Source organism: Lontra canadensis, unplaced genomic scaffold (genome assembly GCF_010015895.1).
Source record: "Lontra canadensis isolate GAN:19392208 unplaced genomic scaffold, GSC_riverotter_1.0 scaffold63, whole genome shotgun sequence".
NCBI classification, from domain to species: Eukaryota; Metazoa; Chordata; class Mammalia; order Carnivora; family Mustelidae; genus Lontra; species Lontra canadensis.
The window spans coordinates 9,069,368-9,093,826 of record NW_022631057.1 but is presented as its reverse complement, the minus strand read 5'-3'; the positions used below and the strand labels follow the sequence as shown (position 1 = coordinate 9,093,826).

Below are 24,459 nucleotides of genomic sequence, written 5' to 3'. Positions count from 1 at the left end.
AGTGCTAGTTATTCAAAGATGTAATAAAGCTAAGGGAGGTTAAGCAAAGCAAAGGAGACCAAAAGCTGAGTCTACGTAAAAGATCACCTGAAATATGGTTATCAATAGAATTCTTCTAATTTAACCAAAAACAGTCATATTCTCAGAGTGAAGTGCTAGGATTCATCAGTTTCCTCTGTGGTTCTTCCCCTTCTCACTTTGAATTTTAGAGTGCCCCAGGGCACTTTGGATTTTCTTTGGATTTTTTCTCTGTCTGCTCTCATTCTCTTGGTGATCTCATTCAATCTCATGGTTTTAAATACAATCTATACATTTGCTGACATTCAAGTTTGTATGTCCAGTCTGGACCGTTCACTTGAACTCTAGATTCCAAACACTAAGTCTCTTCTTGACATTTCCAAGTGGATGTCAATCAGACATACGAAATTTAATACTCCTAAAACCCAAACTACAGGCCTGCTCTTCCCCCACTAAATTCATTCCTTCCACAGTCTTCTCCATCTCAGTTATGAAAACTCTATACTTTCAGTTGCTTTGGCTAAAAGCTTCAGTGTCAACCTTGATCACTACACCTCTCCACAACCCCAGGCTTTTTTTCACTCTATACCCAATCCAGCAGCAAATTCTATTCATTCCAGTTTCAAACTGTATCCTGATTCTGCAAACTTCTCAGTATCTTTAGTACCCACTATCACTTTGGTCCAAACCTGCCATCACTTTTTCCCTGGATAATTATACGCAGCCTCCTAACTGACGTCCCTGCTTCCATGCAAACCCCATTAGAGGACATCCTCAAAACAGCAGGCAGAGTAACTTCTTAAAATATAAGTATAATATAAGTATAAGTATAAGTATAATCATGTCACTCTTCTGCTCAAAACTCTACAATGGCTACTCAGATCAAGAGCCAGAGCCCTTAAAATGACTTATCAGTCTATGTCATTTGGGCCCTTTTGCCCATTCTGCTCTGCCACATCGTTCTTTTCATCTGTCCTCAAGCACATCAGGCACACTTCCGCTTCAGAATCTTTGTAAGTGCTATCCCCCCTGGCCATCGCTCCAGAGGTCCAGATGATGTTCATTCTAGGTTCAGATGACGCTTTCATCTGACCACCCTACTTAAAATTCTCATGTCAACTTCCTATCCCACTCAGGCATTTCTGATTCCTGCCTATCCTACTCTACGTGGGTTTTCCAAAAACACTTACCACCTTTCCACATACTACTTAATTCACACATTTATTTATTGTCGATTTCCTCCACTAGGATGTAAAACCTGTAAGAGCAGGGCTTTTCATTCATTGTTGCATCTCCAGTATCTAAAAAATTGCCTGATTATAACATGTTACTTAAAAGTACTTGCTCAGTGAATAAATGAGAAGAAGGTTATAAAGGGAGAAGGCAGGACAAAATGGGAAATGCATTTAGTGACTTCTGGTAGTAGAGACATTTCTGGGGCCAAGTGGCTCCCAAGGCAAGTTTCATTTTCTGTTAAAACTTAGTTCAAAACCAAGCTTTGGCAGCAAGTCTCTGTATGTTTTCTCTTTTATGTAATATGAAAAACTTACATTCAACAGCTTGCTTCTTTTGCAGCAATTTCCAAACACATCTATCCACTAGCAGACCACCATTTATCTTTTTTTTTTTTAAGGCTTACTTATTTATTTGACAGAGAGAGAGAGAGAGAGAGCGAGCAATCACAAGTAGGCAGAGAGGCAGGCAGAGAGAGAGGAGTGGGGGTAAGGAGGCTCCCTGCTGAGCAAAGAGCCTGACGCAGGGCTGGATCCCTGGACCCTGGGATCATGACCTGAGCCGAAAGCAGAGGCTTAACCCACTGAGCCACCCAGGCGCCCCAGGCCACCATTTTTCTAAGACCGATATCTTAATGTTCATGAATTAGTAATTCCTTAACAATATCTCCTTTACCAACGCATTTTGAGGGGTGATTAGCCATCAAGATCTACTGGTTCCATTCTGGAGTGGAAAAATGACATTGCTAATTTTGAGGTGATGCTTCAGTGAATTTGTTCAGATGGAGTGCTACCTGATTTGCCTAAAGCCAACAGGGACGGAGGAGGGCGTGGACGGGAGGGAAGCATTTTGTATGGAAATTCTTACTTCTTGAAAGACGTAAGTACCTACTTATGTCAAGGACAACAGAAGAATGTTGCTATTCTACCTACCGACTGAATCTTGATACTCAGAGTAGGCTTTTCAGTTGTCCTTCAGGAAGACATTCCTTCACTTAAGGAAGCGAGATGCTACTAGCAAGTCAATTTGAACACATAATCTGTTGAGTAAAAAACCAAATGGATCAACAGGGAATGCAGAAGGAAATAAGCCCTGATTGCAGGTCTCTTTCACTTAGGTCGAATAAAAAGATTCCCTGATGTGGGGCACAGGGTAATCAACTAGCAGAGCTTTCATGTCCCTGAACACTTCTTAACTTCCCTGGGCCTCAGTTTTCTTAACTGTAAATTGAGGTCCCTAACCCAGGTTATCTCTAAATTCCCAAAAGTTGGGAGGCAAGTAACTTTAATACACTGAGCTGGGTTCTTTAACAATTCCTTTAAAACTAAAGAATCTGTCTTCTGTTCAAATTTTTTAGGGCATCACTCTTGTTCTCCAGCATCTTTTCTGTTGACTACTTACGCCCTCTAGTGACACACTTAATTATACAACAGAACTGGTTAGGGAAACAGTCTGTTCCAGAGAAGTAAAAGGGGGAAAACAGCAAGAACGCAGTAGATAAAATCAGTGTTAAGCAAAAGAGAAGCAGGCCAAAGATGTAGGTTAAAAACAAAAAACAAAAAAAAACCAAAACCAAAAACCAAACAAACAGCTGGAAAGAAATCAAATGACCATCACTTTCTGCAGTGTGGCTATGACTGTGCCTTCTAGAACGAACACTGTAAAGGAATTACCTCTAGTAATTACTTACAGTGAAGAAAACAAACATGCTCCTGAATATAAAAGTTTTTTCAGGTATGACTGGAATATCCTTCTTCCTCACATTAAGATCTGGATACAGTCTCTCTCATTTAGCAAGATAAAAGATTTATTAAGACTCCTGGGGGCACCTGGGTGGCTCAGTGGGTTAAAGCTTCTGCCTTTGGCTCAGGTCATGATCCCAGGGTCCAGGGATCCAGCCCTGCATCGGGCTCTCTGCTCAGCGGGGAGCCTCCTGCCCCCCACTCTCTGCCTGCCTCTTCTGCCTACTTGTGATCTCTGTCAAATAAAAAAACAAAACAAAACAAAAAAGACTTCTGGAAAGTCTCTATTACATACCTAATATGGATAATTAACAGATGTGCTTTGAACACACCTGTCAAGGGGGTGCTAAGACATCAAATTATATATTGTCAGTCTCACCTGTTCATGGATTTACCAATAAAGATGGGTTCTGACTAAAATCATGGAGTGTGTTGGGCTTAAGCAAAGTCCTGAGCCTTCTAAGTATCATTTCTTGGTGTCACCACCATAGAAATGCACGAATGGTCTTTATCCTACCACATAATTGAAAACAAACACCAGGGCCCTTCCTGGCAATAAATGATATCTGTATATAAATGCTGATGACATTTTTCTAGCACAGGTACACAAAAAGAAGAAATGGATTTCAATGATACCAATAGAGATTTAGATTAAACAACAGAGAAGTTTTCTTAACCATGCTGTTGTTACTGATAGACGGGCACGAGGGTAAAGACTCTTCTTATGAAATCATTTAAGAGAAGGAAACAAAATCTGTACTTATTTGGAGTCATTTTAATTCTAACTCTAACTGGACAATAAGATAGGGATGGTAACCATTAAAGTTTCCTTTCTACTCTTAAAATGAAATATGACTGTATGATTCATATATATGAAGTTCAAAAACAGGCAGTATTAATCCATGGTGACAGAAATCAGAACAGTGGCTGCCTCTTGGGACAGGGAAGGGGGCATGAGGGAACTTTTCAAGGTGATGAAAAAATTTTATATCTTGATTTGGGTGGTGTTCACACTGGTGTATACAGTTGTGAAAATTCATCAAATCGTACACTGAAGACCCGTGCAGTTTATAGATTGTAAATTATATTTCAAGAAATATATATGCCAGAGTCTTGGGAAGAGTTAATTTTAAAAATACCAACACTACTCTTTAATAACAACAGGCTAAGAAAGAGAAGGAAGCTGTCATGACCTCAATAGCATATATAGTCTTACTGAACCAAAAACCAAGAAAAGAAAGAACTGGCCTGGCTTCTCAGTAGTATCCATGCTCATTAGCTAACAGTGCCAATTCAACAGAATGCCCCCTCCTCTGGCTGGCTCAGTTCTGCTGCCCGATGGAAGGACATGGAGGAGGGGGAGAAAGACTGGTCCTAAGAGATCACTGACTGTCTTGAAGTACCACCGCACCTTACGCGGTATGTTACCTTACCTGGTATGTTGGTCTGTGGGTCCATATAATGGCATCATGCCTGCTCGTGTTAGAAGAGAGTACTTGCGAGAAAAACAGGTGTTTTTGGCTTTTTGTTTTCCCTGTCCAGTTAAATTACCTTCTAGAGATAACAGACTGTTCATTCTTCTCTCAAGATTCTCGTTGGAGTCCGCCTGACACATGGCAGACACTAACAGATGCCTCAAGCAGCTGAGTGAGTGAAATGTTTTTCAGTCTGACAAATGACTTTCACATCAAACCTCAATAGTCTGTTCTTCCTCCAATCAGAAAATTTTTTCTATAATTTTCATTCAATTTCATTCAAGCCCTGAGATGAAATTCTCTGGGAAGCCCTGCATCAAGAACATTCTAGCTTTCCTAACCTGTGCCCTATGTCAGGATTTTCCCATGCCAAGTGGTTTGGAAAGGTGGAGACACAGATTCTCACTGATGAAAGACATTCTGTCACAACAAAGCCATTCTTGTTGTCATTCCCTTTATGGATTTAATGCCCCTATAACCCTCTAGGAATTACAGTCCATTTTAGTGCTCTGTAATTTATTATTCAGATTTTCTCTTTAGGTATTTTATAATTCCCCAAAGCAACTTTCCTACATTCACTCTTTATGACTCCAAAAGCCCTTCCCAGCCCAGTGAAGAACTGAAGAGTTGCTGTTATTTATGCAAGTGTAGGAACGTCTTTGTGGTACTTTGACTGATACGGCTCCTCTTTGTGAGTCCACCGGGCTTTAACCAAGGGTCGGCAGTTCTCACCTATGTCACCACTAGTTGTCTAGGCATTGCTTTTTTGGAAGGCCGTACTGATTGCTTTGCATCTTGACTAAAATACAGGCAGATCAATGACATAATACAGTATTTCTATTTTCTCTGCTAAGAATGCGTTAGTTGTTGATTTTCAGTATGGTTTATCAAATACATTCCTTTTTTTTTTTTTTTTTAAAGTAGGTGCCACACCGGGTGTGAAGCCCACTTAAGATTCTCTCTCCCTTGCCGTCTGCCCAGTCCCCATCTTTTAAAAAAATAAAATAAATTTTAAAAAAATTTAAAAAAAATAAAAGAGTTGGATGCTTAACCAACTGAGTCACCCAGATGCCCCTCAAATATATTCTGAGAACCTACTTTCAGCTAACTGCAGGATATAAAAAGGCCATCTTTTTACATAATTTCCAGTAGAAACGTACATGTAGTCTCAATTCATGTAGTCAAAACCAAATTCCTTCTTCCCTCAACAACAGTACTGATAAGGAAACCACTAACTTTCTGTCATTTTTGAGTGGCTTTCAGGAACCTGGAATGTCAGGAAAGCTGGGCCCAGGCCATCCACTACAGAGAAAAGTTGGATGCCAGGCCTGAGTTGTATGAGTCAAGGGTTTAACTTCATTTCAAAGTCAAATATAAGTGACTTTTGGATTGTGCAATGTTTACATTCTTCACATTTATGTCCTTTTCTCTATGTAAGTATAGATCCATTAAAGAAATAGTATCAGTCTTCACTTTTCTTCCAAAGACTTCAAAGTACTTTCTACAATCCAGTAGCGTGCTCAAAAGAGAGAAAAAGCAGACAGATCCTAGATCCTAGACAGCTCCTAGAACTGTGTTGGGGATCAGCAGAAGACATAGAGAAGCGCAGGAAACTTGCTCAAGAGCATCTGAGACCATATACCGCCAACTAACACCTGCCCCATCTCTCAGAGCAATGTCTATCTCCAAATCCTCCCACAACTCAAATCTGCATAGGGTCTGCTCTTTTCTCTTGAAATTGTATGCACACGAGAAAGGCTGAACCAAAAGGGACGTGCCTCACTGGCTTGCCACTTACCAGTGCTGCTTTTACCTCTTCGGACACGTCAGCTTCATCCTCCTGAAAAGGGAAGAGGGAGAAAAACAAGAAGACCATGGTCACAGACCTCCTTGAAAGCAACAAGGTCAGCTCCCATCAATTATGCATCTCGGCATTTCCAACATAGGCAGTGAGGACTGACTGCCAAGTGATGCTCTGTTACTGCTGTTTTTAACAGACGCCAGAGGCAGACAGAGCAGGAACATCGCCTGTCATCAAAAACACCACATAGGCCGTAGCAGGAAAAGGGGTATCTTTAGAAAAGACAGAACTTTATTTCATCTCTGTCAATAGTTAGCAGTCTATTTGGTCCTATAAAAATGAGATACTTTTATCTTAAAGAATAGATTCTAAGAGATGACTATTACCGTTTCATTCCTTGTCTCCCTGAAGGTTTCATCTAGTTTTCAAATGAGTCACTGGTAAGCAGGGACATCTTGATTCTTGGTCACTTACTTTTAAAAAATGCCAATAACAAAGCTGAGTGAAACGGGCATAGAGTAAGAGGGTAAATGAAAGTACTGAATGCGCCTGCAGCTGGTAGGCACCAGCAGTGCCCCTGCCTTTATTTTAAAGTTGAAGTTAATCTGTTTTATATGTATTTTTTTCTTTTTTCCTCTAGAAGAGTAAAATTGGGTCAGATGAACTTGTGTTACTAAGATTTTAGGTTCCTTGAAATTCTTGTAATGCTCCTAAAATAGTTCATTAGAACCTCTGCTTATATGGGATAATACTATTGTCTAACTACATGATTTTCTGGGACTACTAGGGAGAATTGCTAATATTTGACAAGCTTATTCCCTTGTTATATTTGCTTACATGGTTGTTACAGATTTCTGGCCTTTTCATTCATCACCTATTATTTACTGAGTGCCTACTTTGTGCCTGGCACAGTTCTAGGCATTGGGTATCCAGCCAAGAATATATGAAAGGAGTCCCACTCCGGGGGAGTCTTTCTTCTCTTTCCTCACTAATATTTCTTGATCATCTGCAAGATTCATCGGACCACATGGGACCCTCAAACAAAGGATGGCAGCCATGGGTGATGTGATATGTCCCAGTGTGGACCAATCCACTTACATCCTTTGTCCAGAAATTGATGCCCGTGCCTCGTCGTCGTTCCTTGGCCCGCCTCCTCTCACGGATGGACAGTCTATTAGAGGTCTGATCATCCACATCCACTTCTTCACTCTCTGGCCAGAGAGAAAACAAAGTGTGATCTCAGAAAGTGGGGCATGTACATGAATGGGGGTTGCATATTCTGAAGCTCTACAAACCATTTTTATCCATTTCCTTTGCAACTGCAGTGTTTGTGGTGGTCTCCGAACTCTCAGAGTCAGGGACTGAAGATCTGCTTGTCCGTAGCAGATGGGAACTGGTGTAGAGAGATGGCCTTGATGCAGAAGGAGACACTGGTGTTGTGGGTTTGTCTGGCTGAGTTGGATACCTCAGGCGACGATAGACAGGCTGGAAATAATCCACAGGCCTAGATGTTAGAGGTCAAATCCAACCAAATGATAAGGATAGCAGGCTTATAACAATGGGCTTTTCCTATACCAAGAGGCTTATTAATAGTAGATGCTCAGGGGGCCCCTGGGTGGCTCAGCGGGTTGAGGCCTCTGCCTTCAGCTCAGGTCATGATCTCAGGGTCCTGGGATCGAGCCCCGCATCAGGCTCTCTGCTCAGCAGGGAGCCTGCTTCCTCTCTCTCTCTCTCTCTCTCTCTCTGCCTGCCTCTCTGACTACTTGTAATCTCTACCAAATAAATAAATAAAATCTTTAAAAAAAAAAAAATAGTAGATGCTCAGTAAATAGCTACTGAGCTGAACTAAAGTTAGTTAGTTAATTAGCCAGAAAGGAAACAGCTTCTAGATTCCTATCTGATAACATCATCATGTTGACAGCAGCCCAGGAAAATTTCCCCTAAATTGACCAAAGGGTACTCTGTAGCATTAACTTGTTAATAAAAATTCCTTTCATTTTGGAATGAAAATAAGAAGGATGATGGCCTGTTTAAGATGGAGCACTGAAAGGCAAAGTTTACAGAGAAAAATAAAAAGCAGCTCGAGAATATGAAGAAATAAGACAGTAATCCGAGAACAGCGACCAAGTCTGAGCAGTGTACCAATTTCTGAACACTCTACAAGCCTGCTATAACCAGGCTTATTAAAACTTAAAAAAAAAACCTCCTGGGGGCCTAGGTGGCTCAGGTGGTTAAGCATCTGCCTTCAGCTCAGGTCATGATCCCAGGGTTCTGGGATCGAGTCCTGCATCAGGCTCCCTGCTCAGTGGGAAGCCTGCTTCTCATGAATAAATAAATAAATCTTTTTAAAAAATTCCCATTTTCCACTTTGAATTTTTTCCCCAAGGAGAAAGATAGAGACTGACAATAAGCCTTAACTTGATTTATTAAAGGTGCACAGAGAGAGAAATTCTTACTACATGTAGAGATTGTATACTTTTTTGTTTATAAAGACAGAAGCAATAAAATATAGTAAGCTTTGGAATCAGGCAGAATTTGGTTCAAATTCTAGTTTCAGCACTTACTAGCTGTGTGGCCCTGAATAAGTTACTTAACTTCTCTGAGCCTCGGCTTTCTCCTATGTAAAGTAGGGATAATAACCTTCTCAGAGAGGGTTGTGAGGATTATAAAGGTAATGTATGCTCTCCTTAGAACAGTGGCTAGTAGTAAGTAATCAATAAACAGTAGCTGACAAAACAAAATAAAAAAAAGAACCACAATTAGTTTACATAACCTAGCCATTCAGAGTTGGAGCAAGAAGATTTCTTCTTCCTCTAACTATGATGACGAGAAAAATTTGTCATCCCAATTAAGATACTTCGGAGAGTGGAGATGAATGATATCAACAATTACACTGAGATAACAGGTGTAATTTGAACCATCTTAGGTAAACTAGAAGTTATGTTCACCCTAAATAGAACCCTATACCTTTGACTACCAACTCCACTTGAGAAAGGGAACATAAGCTAAAACTGTTCACCTCAATAGTGACATCTTGTGGCATGGGATTAAGGGGTGTGCTTCGTAAACTCCTAGGTTTGCAGGGGTTTAGACAACAATTTAATCATGGTTGAGAGAGCACTCTGGGACTTGACTGCCTATGCTCTAGTCCTGCTTAACCATTTCGCATCTGTGTGAAATGCTGGGCAAGTTACTTAACCTCTTTGTGACCTGATTTCCTCACATGTACAATACAAATAATATCATCTACCTCGGAGGGTTGTTTTGAATACATACGAAATCGTTGAAATAATGCCCGGTATAAAGTAGACACTCAGTAAATCCTCTTATTTCTATTTGTATTTTTATTATACTATAACCTCTCTCTTGAGAACAGAAAAACATCTTCAGTTAAAGCATTAATTTAGTTAATGGAATTTATTGTGGTAATCATTTCACAACATACACATGTATCAAATCATCATGTTGTACATAACCTAAAGTTAATAAAATGTTGCATGTTAATTCACTGTTATAGGTCAACATCTCAATAAAACTGGATGAAAAATAAGCGTCAGTTAACTCCGAGCACAAAATGATGACTGACGGACGGACATCCTCTGAGTTCTTTCAGCCACTCAGGTTTGCCAATGACAGACAGACGTTACCAGTGTTTTCTACGCATTGTCCACTGCAAAGGAGCACCGTGCTCGAGTTACCAGCGAGGAGGGATTCCCCACGTTAATGACCCTGCTTTTAGCACAGTACATGCCAGTGACTTACTTCTTCATCCAGACTTCCGCCCCAGGGCTGACGACCCTCGCCAGCTTCCTTTGCCGGGACTGCTGAGGGCTCATGCTTCTCTGAGCTTCCCTCAAGCCCTTCGGTGCCTGTGGGCTTCTGGCTAGGCTGCTCCTGAGCTTGCCGTTCCACTCTTGACCGGCTGAAAGTCCTTTCTGCTTCCTGAAGGTCCGTCAGTGTCACGCCCTGGGAAAATGACACAAGGTCAGGGAAGTTTCACCTTAACTGTGGAGTAACTCTTGATAAATAAGCAGGGAGACTGCCTTAAAGTTCTAATAGTATCAAATTCCAAATGAAGCTCTCAAAACATATGAGGCCATTTCAAGTAAGATCTGCTTAAAATAAACACCTCGGTGTGCAGAAAGCCCCAGCCTGAGCCCATGCATATTTCAAATGTAATACTTTAGCTTTTCCAGTTTGAGTGCCAGAAAATAGGGCAACACTGATGGCTGCCTGTCACAGATGTACTTCTCTCATACCCTTAATTCTCAACACCTTCATGTGAAAGCTGCATACCTCCCAAGAACAAATGGCTACTGAAACAAATTCTCTAAACAGTGGATAATAAGAAAAACTTGATTTTATTTACAGAAAGAAAAATCAGGCTCAAAAAGGTGAAAATTTGAGCCAGGCTAGAACAACAAAAAAACCAACCAACAACCAACAAAAACGACACCACCTAAATTAGCTTTACTCTAAGATGATTTCCTAAGTAACTCTAGGAATGTGACACAGAGACATTCCAACAACTGATATTTCCCCCAGGCTCTTAGGAGCAGCAGTACAGAAGAAAAACGAGGAGGAGCCATCTGCAGAAGAAGGGAGAGAGTTAGGACTAGAGCGAACGGGTTCCAACTCAAGCAGTTATGTGCTCAAGTCTTCAGGAGAAGGAAGTTCTAAAGCTGGAGGTAGTTAAGCAAGTACTATACCCTGTTGTTATTGTTGTTAACTACTCATGAATTTACTCATTCATTCTCTTAATAAATTAAGTGTCCTTAAGCACTGGAACTACAGACAAATCAAATGATTCATGCACTGAAGAACCTTTTAATCTAATGGAAAAGACGTAATAAACAGATGAGCATAATGGAATGAATATAAGTCATTAAGACAAAAAGGTATGATCCAGAAAATTCTGCTTCTGAGTATTTACCCAAAAGGACTGCAAGCAGGGTCTCAAAGAAATCATTCGTACATCCGCGCTCCCAGCAGTATTATTCACAGTGGACAAAAGGTGGCTATCCGCAAGTGAATGAATGAACAGCATACGGTCTAACCACGGAGTGGAATACCCTTCATCCCTAAAGAAGAATGAAGCACTGACACAGGCTGTGACGAGGATGAACTCTGAGGACATTACGCTAAGTGAAGTAAGCCAGTCACTGAAGGACAACTACTGAATGACTCTACTTGTGAGAAGTACTTAGACTGATAAAATACAGAGAGACGAGAAGTAGAATGGTGGTGGCCAGAACCTGAAGGGGGTGGGAGAGGGAATTACTGTTGAATATACATTAGAGTTTCAGTTTGGGAAGATCAAAAATGTTCTGGAGATGGGATGGTAGTAACAGTCGCAAAATAACGCAAATGAACTTAACAACACTGAACTGTACACTTAAATAGCTAAAGTGGTAAATTGCATGTTATGTGTATTTTATCACAATAAACCAAACTAAAACAAAAAAGTTATCGTCAGTCTTGGTCTTTATGTTACATTCTAAGAGGGAAAAACAGAGAAATAATGAAGCAAAAACAAAGTAACAGTAGTCATAGTTACTACAAAGGAAGGAGACTTAACCTACTTTGGAAAAGTCAGGAAGACAGGGGTACGATTGTGACTATTTATAAAGTCCTTTCTGGGGCGCCTGAGTGGCTCAGTCAGTTAAACATCTGCCTTTGGCTCAGGTCATGATCCCGGGGTTATAGGATCAAGCCCACATGGGGCTCTTTGCACAGCAGGGCGCCTGCTTCTCCCTCCCCTTCTGCTACTCCCCCTGTTTGTGCTCTCTCTCCCTCTCTCTCTCTCAAATAAATAAATCTCCTTTTTCAAAGATTTCATTTATTTATTTGACAGAGAGATAGAGAGAGCACAAGTAGGCAGAGAGGCAGGCAGAGGGAGAGGGAGATGCAGGCTCTCCACTGAGCAGGAACCTGATGCAGGGATCAATCCCAGCACCCTAGGATCATGACCTGAGCTGAAGGCAGATGCCTAACCGACTGAGCCACCCAGACACCCCTCAAATAAATAAATCTTAAAAAAAAAATAAAGTTCTTTTCTTTAGTCTTCAGCTTTCCTGCCTGACCTCTGTAGCATTTACAACTGTTACCTTCACCTTTTACCAGGAAACTGACTTTTCATTGACTTCTATGCTGTTCCTATTTCTTGGCTTACTTTTCATCTCTCTGGCTGCTCTTTTTAATTGTGTTTTATCAGCTCATCATCCTCTGCCTCCTTAATGCCAAGTCACAGCTTTCTCTCCCTTCTCCCTGCCAGTGCCTCCTGAGTTCATGGTCTTGTTTCTCCTAGCTCGGACTACTGTGACGCTTCCTAACACGTCTACTTGTTTCCTGCCTTGCCAAACATACTTTCGCCGTCCATTCCCATCAATTCTCTGCATGGTGATTTCTGCAACTGGGTGGCTCAGTTGGTTAAGCATCAGATGCTTTTTTTTTTTTTTTTTTAAGAGGGAGAGAGAGCAAGAGTGCGACTGAGTCACCTAGGCACTCCATAGCCTCCGACTCTTGATCTCAGCTCAGGTATTGATTTCAGGGTTGTAAGTTCCAGCCCTGTGTTGGGCTCTACACTGTGCATGGAGCCTACTTTTTAAAAAAATAAATAAAAAATTATATATGTATATATATAAATTTCTTTCTTTTTTTTTTTTTAAGATTTTATTTATTTATTTGACAGACAAAGATCACAAGTAGGCAGAGAGGCAGGCAGAGAGAGGAGGAAGCAGGCTCCCCGAGGAGCAGAGAGCCCGATGAGGGGCTCGATCCCAGGACCCTGGGATCATGACCTGAGCCGAAGGCAGAGGCTTTAACCCACTGAGCCACCCAGGCGCCCCTATAAATTTATTTCTTAATATTATGTATATAAATATTTAGATGTATATTTTATATAAATGCAGATTATATCCAGACTCTTCCTTACTTCAGTGGCTCCCTTAGTGATTTCTTTTTCTTTTAAAACTATCTTTATTGAAGGGGTGCCTGGGTGGCTCAGTGGGTTCAGTGGCCAACTCTTGATTTTGGCTTAGATCATGGTTTCAGGGTCCTGGGATCGAGCCCCGCCTCGGGCTCCATGCTCAGCAGGGAGTCTGCTTGACATTCTCTCTCTTCTCCCTCTGCCCCTTCCTCTGCCCTGTGCAGGCACGCACACGCTTTCCCTCTCTAAAATAAATAAATAAATCTTTAAAAAAAAAAAAAATATATATATCTTTATTGAAACCTGACCCCCAGATCATGAAACCTACTTTTTTTTTTTTTTAAGATTTTATTTATTTATTTGACAGACAGAGATCACAAGTAGACAGAGAGGCAGGCGGAGAGAGAGGAGGAAGCAGGCTCCCCGCTGAGCAGAGAGCCCGACGTGGGACTCGATCCCAGGACCCTGAGATCATGACCCGAACCAAAGGCAGCGGTTTAACCCACTGAGCCACCCAGGCGCCCAAAACCTACCCTTTTAAAGTACAGGCATGGGGTGCCTGGGTGGCTCAGTCTCTAAGTGTCTGCCTTCGGCTCAGGTCATGATCCCAGGGTCCTGGGATCGAACCCGCATAGGGCTCCCTGATCAGTGGGAAGCCTGCTTCTCCCTCTCCCACTCCCCCTGCTTGTGTTCCTTCTCTCACCGTGTCTCTCTCTGTCAAATAAACAAACAAAATCTTTATAAATAAATAAATAAATAAAGTTCAGGCATATTTCAGAGATACGTTCCAGACCACCATGATAAAGTATCACAATACAGTGAGTCAAATAAATTTTTTGGTTTCCCAGTACTTACAAAAGTTATGCTCATACTATATTGTGGTCTATTAAGTATGCAATAACATTATGTCCAAAAAACAATGTACATACCTGAATTAAAAAATACTTCATTGCTAAAAAAAAATGCTAACCATCGTCTGAGCTTTCAGCAAGTCATAGTCTTTTTGCTGGTGGACGCTCTTGCCTTTATGCTAATGGCAGAGTGGCTGTGGCAATTCCACACAATACGACAACAGTGCAGGAGTGTACTGCGCTGCTTGACTCCTGTGTCCATGAGCAACTTCTCTGTAGCAGCGGATGCTACTTGGCAGCATTTACCCACAGCAGAGCTGCTTTCAAAATCAGAGTCAATCCCTCCAACCCTGCCACTGTTTCATCAGCTAAGTTGAGATCACATTCTAAATCCTTTGTTGTCATCTCAATAGTCTTCACCGGGAGTACATACCATCTCAAGAAAACAACTTTTTTGGCTCATCTGTAAAAAACGACTTCCCACCTGTTCATGTTTCATCATGAGATTTCAGCCATCCAGTCCCATGTTTAGGCTCTGCTGCTAAATCTAGTCCCCTTGTTACTTCCACCACATCCTCAGTGACTTCCGCCACTGAACTCTGAACTTCCGATTAGTTAAAAAAACAAACAAACAAACAAAAGCAGTATCTGCAAAGCATAATAAAATGAGGGATGCCTGTATACAATTCAGTGGTTTTAGCATGTTCAGAGTTCCGCAACCATCATCATCGTCTCATTTCAGAACATTTCATCACCCCAAAAAGAAACTCCTATCCATCAACAGTCACTCCCCATTTCTTCCTCTCTCCCACCCTGGCAACCACTAACCTATTTTCTTTTCTTTTCTTTCTTTCTTTTTTTTTTTTAAGAGAGACAGCGAGTGAGAGTGAGGCTGGGGGAGGATCAGAGGGAGAGGAAGAGAATCTTAAGCAGGCTCCATGGGCAGCACGGAGCCTGATGCATGACCCTGAAATCATGACCTGAGCCGAAACCAAGAGTTGGACGCTTAAGTGACTGAGCCACCCAGGTGCTCCACTAATTTTTTCTATTTCTCTGGCTTTGCCTATTCTGGATCTTTTCATATCAGTGGAATCATGTCTTCTTTCTTTCACTTAACATAATGTTTTCTCAAGATTCCTGCACATTGTAGCATTAGCATGTATCATTTCATTGCCAAATAATATTCTATTATACAGATCTATAATATTTTGTTTATCCATTCCTTTGTTGATGGAAATTTGTTTTCTTTTTTCCCCAATTATGCTAACTGCTTAATTTATTTGGTTTGCCTGATGGTTCAACCTATGCCTATGCCTACCACTGCTATACCTGCTGAGGATAGCTGAGGCACACCCAGCCACACAATGCTAACCCTTGCTGCTGCTGGGGGCCCAGGACTCAACTCTACAGCAAGCTTGTAAACTCCACATGTGTTGGTCTACACAGCAAGTAAACTCTGGTCAGAGTTCGGAGATGACACTGAATTTGGGATGCGGGCTATTGTGAATAATGCTGTTATATAAACATCTATGTACAAGTTTCTTGTATGTATGTATGTATGTATTTATTTATTGATTGATTGATTTGACAGAGCAAGCAAGCAAGAGAGACAGAGAGCAAGCACAAGCAGAGGTGAATGCCAGGCAGGGGAGAAGCAGGCTCCCCACTGAGCAAGGAGCCTGATGCGGAGCTTGATCCCAGAACCCCGGGATCATGACCCAAGCTGAAGGCAGCTGCCCAACTGACTGCGCCACCCAGGCATCCCTATGTACAAGTTTCTGTGTGGACATATGTTTTCATTTCTCTTTACTATATACCTAACAGTAGAATTTCTGGGTCATATGATAACAGTACAGGTAACATTTTGAGGAACTACCAAACCCTTCTCCTTTAGGGATTCTTCAGATGTGGCCTCTTAAATACAAATGGAATGATTAGTCTTGTGAAGGAAAGGAGATAAACCTGCTCTGAGCCTAGAGAAATAAAAGTGAGAGTGGGCAGATGGAGCTATAAATACATCTGATACTATGTAGTATAAGATTTAACACAGGTGAAAACTTTTACAACAGTGGCTGGAGTAAGGAACTCATTTTACTATTTTTTTAATCGTTCCGCCAACAGAAAGGAAGATAGACAAAATGACATAAAAAAGAAGGCCACACTCACTTGGGTAGACCTTCGAGTCTGCCGAGCTTGTCTGGAGCGTGCTTTTCGTAAGGACTCTGCTTCCTCATCCCGTACAGGAGTCAGATATGATCTGTAGAGAAAAAAAAGTCATAGCAGAAGTAAGAGACCTTTGTTGCATGTACTTGGGGAATGGGGAATGACAATGTACCTCCACATACTGTGGTGATTTCTACACTCTTAGAATGAACTTAGGCAGAATCAAAATGATAGAAATGCTATCAGTGAAAACAAGACATTACTTGTAAATGTATTACTGTTCAAGCAGAATCATGTCATCTATAAAATGAGAATTTCATTTCTTCTTTCCACATCCTTAGACAATTTTTATTTCTTTCTTTTCTTGCTTTAATGCTCTGGCTAGAGCCTCCAGGATATGTTGAAAAGGAGTGATGATAGCAAGTTTCCATGCTTTGTTCTTGCCTTCAGAGACAAAGCATTCAGCATTTTATCACTCTGATGTCTACTGCAAGATTTCTGTAGACACTGCTTCTCAAGTTCAATCAACTCCTTTCTATTCCAGTAGGAAGTAGGCTAAGAGGGTTTTGTTGTTATTGGTTCAGTTTTTAATCATTAGTGTGTGTTGAACTTATCACATGGTTTTCTTCCCCATATACTGAGATTATTATCATTTTCCTTCTTTTTTCTGTTAATATGGTGAATTGCACTGAATAATTTTTGCAGTCAAATGCTCTACCCCTGAGCTATACCCCCGCACTGAATAATTTTTGAATGATAAAATAACATTGGATTCTTAGGATAAGCTCAACTTGGCCATGATGTATCATTTTTTTAAAAGAAATATTATTTTATTATTTTTTTAAGTAAGCTCTATACACAACATGGGGTTTGAACTCACAACCCTAAGATCAAGAGTTGCATACTCTACTGACTGAGCTAACCAGATACCCCTACATAGACTTACTTTTATATAGATTCAGTATTGTTTAGTTTAGGATTTCTCCATCCACATTTATTAGAGAAATTGGCCTGTAATTTTCCCTTCTTACAATAACTTGGTCAGCTCTAGAAATAAGATCATACAAGTTGGGAAGTGTTTTCTTCCTGTCTATTTTCTGTAAGAATTTGTATAAGATTAAGGTTGTTTCCTTCTTAAACAATTAGTAAACTGCACCAATGAAGCCATCTGGATTTAAAGTGTTCTTTATGGGAGGGTTTTAAATAAGGGGTTCAATTTCTTTAATTGACTTAGGCCTAGTGAGATTTTCTGTTTTGGTAATATTTATTTTTCAAAGAACTTAATATTCTTATATTTAGTGGCGCAAAATTATTCATAATATTCTTGTATATTTTATTTATTTATTTTACTCTTGTATATTTTAACTGTCATTTTAGTATCTGTAGCAATGATACTTTTATTTTTTGGTCTCAGGGTCCTTCTACATTATATCTGTATCTATATATCTATATCTATATATTTTTTTAAGATTTTACTTATTTGACAGAGAGCACAAACAGGGGAGAGTGGCAGGGAGAGTGAGAAATAGGCTTCCCATTCAGGAGGGAACCAGATATGGAGCTCGATCCCAGGACCCTGAGATCATTACCTAAGTCGAAGGCAGATGCTTAACCAACTGAGCCACCCACAGGGCCCCTACGTTTTTTCAAAGATTTTATTTATTTATTTGAGAGAGTGTGCAAGAGGGAAGGACAGAGGATGAGGGAGAAGCAGACTCCGCACTGAGCATGGAGCCAGACGTGGGGCTTGATCCCAGGACCCTGGGTTCATGACCTGAGCTGAAGGAAGATGCTTAACTGACTAAGCCACTAAGTGCCACCCTTTTACATTTTTAAAAATTACTGAAGACCCGCCCCCCAAAGGGCTTTTGTTTATGTATATCTATTCATATTTACCCTAGCAGAAATTAAAACTGATCAATTTTAAAAATATGTACTAATGCATTTAAAAATAATAGCCCTATTACAGAAAGTTACATCAATAACTTAGCTTTTATGAAAAATAACTATTATCTAAAACAAAAGATTTTAGTAAGGGTGTTGTATTACATTTTTATCATTTTCTTTAACACTGGCTTAGTAGAAGATAACCAGATTTTTATTCACACTTTATTCAATATGTTCTATAATGGTGTTTCAATTAAAATATATAAAGAATATAAAGTCTTTCACAGGTTTGTAGTTGGTAAAGCCAGTAGTATTTTAATAGCCTTTTTAGATAATTATGGATATTCTTTAAAACTATAGAGTAAAACACAAATGGCAGTTTCTCAAAGGCTAGTAGCAGAAAAAAGAAAGAAAAAATGGTTAGTAGCAAGTGGAATCTGAAACCATGTTAACAGACTGTTCATATTGTTATACTGAAATCTATTGGTCTGTCTTGCATTTTGAATGGACCTTCTTACCCCTGCACGAATTTGGGTCATTGCACATCGGTCATTTGGAAAACACTGGTGCAGATCTTCTAAATGTTGACACATTGCATTATAAAGTAATAATTTTATAAATCACATTCTGTAACATAGGGGTAAGCTCCTTGACATGGCCCTGATAATGATTTTTTTGGATTTGACACCAAAAGCAAAGGCAACAAGAGCAAAAATAAATTAAGTGGGGCTGTATCAAACTAAAAAGCTTCTGCATAGCAAAGCAAACCATCAACAAGAAAAGGCAACCTACAGATGGAAGAAAACATTGGCAAATCATATATCTGGTAAGGTTAATATCCAAAACAGATAAAGAACTCATACAAAATAAGAGGGGAAAAAAAAATCTAATCTCACTTATATGTGAAATCTTAAAAAAACACAAACTCATAGAAACGGAGAACTGATCTGTGGCTAGGCAAAGTAGGTCAAGGTGCTTAAAAGGTATGAAATTTCATTTATAAGATTAGTAAGCCCTGGGTTTATGATGTACAGTATGGTGACTATAAATAACAATGCTGTATTATAAAGTCGAAAGTTGTTAAAAGAGTAATTTTAAAAGTTCTTAAGAGGGAAAAAATTATAATTATGTGTGATGATGGACGTTAACTAAACTCACTGTAGTAATCATTTTGTAATATATTTACTAAATCACTAAGTTGTACACCTAAAACTAATACAATATGTCAATTATATCTCAATTAAAAAAACAGAAAAATAAAACATAAAAAATCATTCTTTAATATCACCTTTGATCTTGGGGCAGTCTTCAAATATTGGGAAGCAGTCAATAATACCACTCATAATGGCAGATACAAGTTTTCCAAAATTCTAATCCCTCCTTGAAATTTATTTTGTAATTGGCAACAACTAACTTTGTGACAAGCTCACTGTATTCATTTTCAAGAAAATGTCTGCCAGATACCTAAGTCTAAAGGACCATAGTTTGCCTAGTCATTCTTTCAAGTAAAAAACAGTGTCCCAGGAAAAAAGCAGCTAATTCTTCTTTTTCTTTCCTCTGCATTCCAATTCTACTTATGTTAGACCTTATTTGCCATATTCTATTTATTTATTATGCTTTTTCTATATTTCCCTTCCTAGTCTCTGTCTGAGTTTCATTCTGGGTTATTTTCTTTCTCTTTCTGTTTTAAGTTTTATTTATTTAAGTCATCTCTACACTCACTATGGGGCTTGTACTCACAACCCCAAGATCCAGAGTCGCACGCTCTTCCAATGGAGCCAGCTGGACACCTTGTGCCAGATATTTGTTACCATCTATCTAATTAGTTCACTAATCCTCTCTTCAGCTGGTCTACTCTAAGCTCAACAGTTGAGTTTCTAATTACAGTTATTTAAAGTTTCGGTTCTAGAATTTCTATTTGATTCTTTTTAAAATAGACTGCACTTCTCTGTTGAATTCTCCACCTTCTATATTCTTGAACATATTAACCATAATTAATTTAAAGTCCATGTTTGATAACATTAATATCTGGCTCTATTTGTATTGTTTCATGTTGTTTTGTTTTCTTAGTCTTTTGGTAAATCAGTCTTATTTCTTGGCATGTCTGCTAATCTCTGAAAAAAAAATCCACATTTTGTTTTACACTGAATACATGTCTTTATTAGGAAAACTGTAAGGGCATACACATCTTTCTCACTGATATGACTTCAAAGTAGTAACTGTTTCTTAAATGGAGTTGTTACTTGTTTTAAAAAAAAAAAGCACACTGCATAGAGGAAGCTGTCTTCTTTGGACCATTTCCACATTATAGCTCCAATTAAAAAAATACAAAATACAGTATTTATCACATTTAACACTGAACCCATCACTGCTCAGAGGCTGAGCATTCAGCAAGCATCAACTGCCAAACATTTTTAATGAGAGAATATTCTTTTCCTCTGGCAGTTAGATTAAGGAAGTGATTCTCAAACTTCCATCTGCATCAGCATTTCTTAGGGGGCTTGTGAAATACAAATTGTTAGGCCCCACCCCCTAGATGTCCTGATTCATCGGGTCTGGAGTAGGGTCTGAGAATTTGTATTTCTAATCAGGTCTCCGTGATGCTTCTCATCTGGACACCATACTCTGAGAACTACAGGGCCAAGGCAAATGACCTTCATCTACCTTGAGATTGAGCTGATTGGAAGGTAGACTTCAGTGTTTGCAAGGGCTGGTCTATTTCTGGTAAGTCCTCACTTTAGAAAGTAGTTCTTCAGTGGCCTCAGGTGCATATATGGGGCCCACTATCTGAACCCCAGTTTTTGTTCCTTCGGCTCCATGAGACTTCAATTACTGAAAATCCTGCCCAGTTTCTTAGCTTTGTAGCTACAGCTCTATCAATCAGCAAATGCCTCAAAGGGAAAAGCACAGCCAATTGTTGGGTTCACCTCTTTATGATTTCTTTCTCTCTAGGATCTTGACTTCACTTCCTTAATAACTCTCCAATATCTTCAAAGATACTTTTTAATATTTGTCCAGTTTTCCTAGTTATTCTCAGTTGGAGAGTTTGTCTAATACAAGATATGCTATAGCCTGAAGCAGAGGTTCCCAACAAGCTATATATATTTTTAAAAAGATTTCATTTATTCATTTGAGAGAGAGAGAGAGAGAGAGAGAGCATGTACAAGCAGGGGGAGACACAGAGGGAGAGGTAGAAGCAGACTCCCCGCTCAGTGGGAAGACTGATGTGGGGCTCAAACCCAGGACCATGGGATTATGACCTGAGCTGAAGGCAGATGCTTAACCGACTAAGCCATCCAGGTGCCCCCAAGCATATTTTAACAGTCTCACTTTTTCCCTTGATATGAATTAGCCGATTTGGAATTCTGATACATGTATTAATCCACTGTAAGTTTGGTAGGTTTGAGTCCTTCCTTAATATGTTCCTCTCTTCTGGGTGAACTGAAAAAAATTAAGTCTCCAAACATGGAAAGCTCTGGACCACTGAGGACTAACTCCCCATGAAATTCTGTCTGGGTTACCAACCGGCCTACACACATGTCATTTCTACCTGCAAAATATAGAGAGCATTACTCTTATACTTAATTCTTGACTGTTAACCTTTCTTTGCATACTAGATGGGAGCCACAGTGGAAGAAAAGAGCTTCAAACTGGCTTCTCCCATTGCATATTCTAGAGTTTTACTGAATGAGAGACATGGTAAAAACAGGCCTGGTAGGTAAGAAGTCTTAAATATTTGAAGTCATACATGTTTTTCACAGAAAAATTAGAAGACAAAAATGGAAAAACAAAAATAAACTTAAATTCCACCACATGAAAATAATCTGTTTTCATTCTACCACATCTATGTCTAGATTATTATCTATGTATGTACATATGTATGTATGTAGCGTATTTTTTTAGTAAATATCATGTATACCATTTTGTTACCTGTGTCAATATATGAGAGGTTTAGGATTTAAATTGTAAAAGAAAAATTAAAAAACCCGGAAAACTCCAATACTTGAATTTGTAAATATTTTGAGGAAGGAAGTAACATTTCCATTCATTTTCCTTTACCTAGATTGGATCCCAAGGTTCACAAAAGTGACACACCTAACTTACAGTTGCCTTGGGGACGTACTAAGTTTTAAGTAGAGCCCAGGTCCTTACACTTTCTAAAATCTAGACCAGGTAGTAAACAAACTCTGGTCCTGAGCCAAATCTGGCCTGCCATATTTTTGTAAGTAAAATAAAGTTTTATGTCACTACAGCAACAGAGTTTAATATTTGCAATGGAGACAAAATCGCCTGCAAAGCCTAAAGGATTCACTATCTGGTCCTTTACAGAAAAAATCTGGTGACTACTGTATCAAGTCCATGCTCAACACACCTTGCTCTTTCTGAGAAGCGTTTGAACCATCCATGAAATCTGAGTGCTACACAATTCCTTATTGCTCGGAAAAGAAGATGGGTCTATGTTCACAAAACAGTACCATAGAAAGTATAACAGAAGCCATGGCTCTACATATTTGTGACATCCAGATAAAACTAGGCTAAAACCCCAGTTCAGCGGCACAGAAAGGAATTCCAATGCCAAAGTCCTTTGATTACCCTATTTGTCTACTACTACCTTTCCTGGAGGGCAGGAAGCATTTTTTCTTTGTATTTGCTAGGAATTTGAGGTTACATAATCAGTGGAATTCACATAATTACAGGTAATCAGCATGATATCACAAAAGTAATTTGCTCTCTGCATCTAAATTCATAGTGCCCCTTTATATACCACAGATGGGCTGATAATAGCTTAAGAAGCTGCGCAGAATGCCTAGCAAATCACCAGTGAACCTGAAGAAAGTCACAATAAATAATAACAGAAGACCTAACATATCTTCTGACAAGGACAGTGTAGTAATAAAATACCCGGGAGTGGGAATCAAATCACCTGGGTTTGAACCCTGACTCCTCAACTTCCTTGCTAGATAATGACCTGGGATAAAGTATTTAAGTACGCTCAAACCCAAGTTTTTATACGATGAAGATATTAACAGCTGTGATAGATATTAGCAGGTATAGATAGGGTTCTTGTGAAGATTAAATAAGAAAACATATAAAGCGCCTAGAACACGAGCTGGCACGCAGCCAGTACTCAGCACAGTGTCGCTGCTGCTGCCATCAGGGCACACCACACCACCTACAACATTATTCTCATCGCCGCAGTAAAAGCTCAGCAGTGGCAACTGGAAAAGAAAGGCTGTGTGTACGGTAATAGGCAACCCATCTAATCTAAGTGTTCCCCTTAATTATTTTTACCAGAAATGGATAATTCATTTGGAAGAGGTGTTGATTCCCTTGAAAATATGCCCTAGGAAGGATCAAAGGGCTCTCTGAGTAAAACAAAACTACTGTAAGTAGAAGACTGAAAGAGAGATAAATTTCCATGATCTCCAAGATAAGAACAAAGCTGTTTTCCCTAGAATAAAATTTTTGTCTGGAATCTACCAATAGGAAATTGGTTTTTGAAATACCATTAAGGAGTCCTGTATCCAAAATCTGTACTGAAGAGAGAGGGTACTTACATGGTTAGCTTCAAACCGGGAAGGACCATGTTCCATATGTGTCTTTCATGGCTGCGATCGTTAATTATAGAATATCTAGTGGTCCTAAGAGACAGCTTGTCATTCCTTGGACTATATCCTATGTTATAAGGATATAGAGACAAGGTATTCCAGAAAGGCCAAAGAGAACCGCTTCCGTATCAATCTGGAAGCACCTATAGATAGCTATAGGGGAGGGGGACAACTTAAGAGGATTAACAGATTGATAAACCCATGGATAAAGACTTTATGACTTCAAGAAGTCATCTAATTCCAAGACTGCAGCTAAGATGACAAATTCCTGTTTTAGAGATGAGTCGATAAAAGCCTAAGGAAACATTAACATACTTGCCTAAGCTCACAGTGTTGTTCAGTCACAAGCCTAAAGGGACTATAACTGTGGTCTCCTGCTTCGAGTACAGCTTTTTTTAGATTACACCAACGAACTGAAAACTGTTTCTTCCACCCAGCACCGTGAAGGGCACCCTAATTATGTGGATTTATGGGGCAGGACACCACTTCTTCCAAATTTAGCAATATCAGGAATTAGTGTATAAAGATGTCTTGCATTAGACTTTCCCCTATCTTCCCCTGATGTTTCCCAGAAGAATGCCATAATCAACACTCTATCTTGGGAAAGAATGATTTTTCCATTTTCAGAGCCTGCCACCAACACACGATAAAGCTGTCATGAACAAGTGACAGAGAATGCAGCTGACGCTACAGTCGCCAGGGCTCTGGCAGGTAGGCTTGAGTTCAAGTTTCCCTCGCTATTTCTAATGGGC

General features: G+C 39.7%; 1 protein-coding gene across 9 annotated transcripts in view; it reads right to left on the bottom strand.

Annotated features, from left to right (window-relative positions):
• PPP1R12B (protein phosphatase 1 regulatory subunit 12B) overlaps positions 1 to 24,459 on the bottom strand; it is a 211,291-nt gene that overhangs the window by 74,000 nt on the left and 112,832 nt on the right. For all 9 annotated transcript variants that reach the window (XM_032878271.1, XM_032878273.1, XM_032878272.1 and 6 more), the window contains 5 exons: positions 16,215 to 16,305; positions 10,032 to 10,235; positions 7,565 to 7,754; positions 7,368 to 7,480; positions 6,267 to 6,308 (listed from right to left, as the gene is read on the bottom strand). In XM_032878271.1, coding sequence (XP_032734162.1) covers positions 6,267 to 6,308; positions 7,368 to 7,480; positions 7,565 to 7,754; positions 10,032 to 10,235; positions 16,215 to 16,305 — 640 coding nt within the window. The remainder of the gene's footprint in view (positions 1 to 6,266; positions 6,309 to 7,367; positions 7,481 to 7,564; positions 7,755 to 10,031; positions 10,236 to 16,214; positions 16,306 to 24,459) is intronic.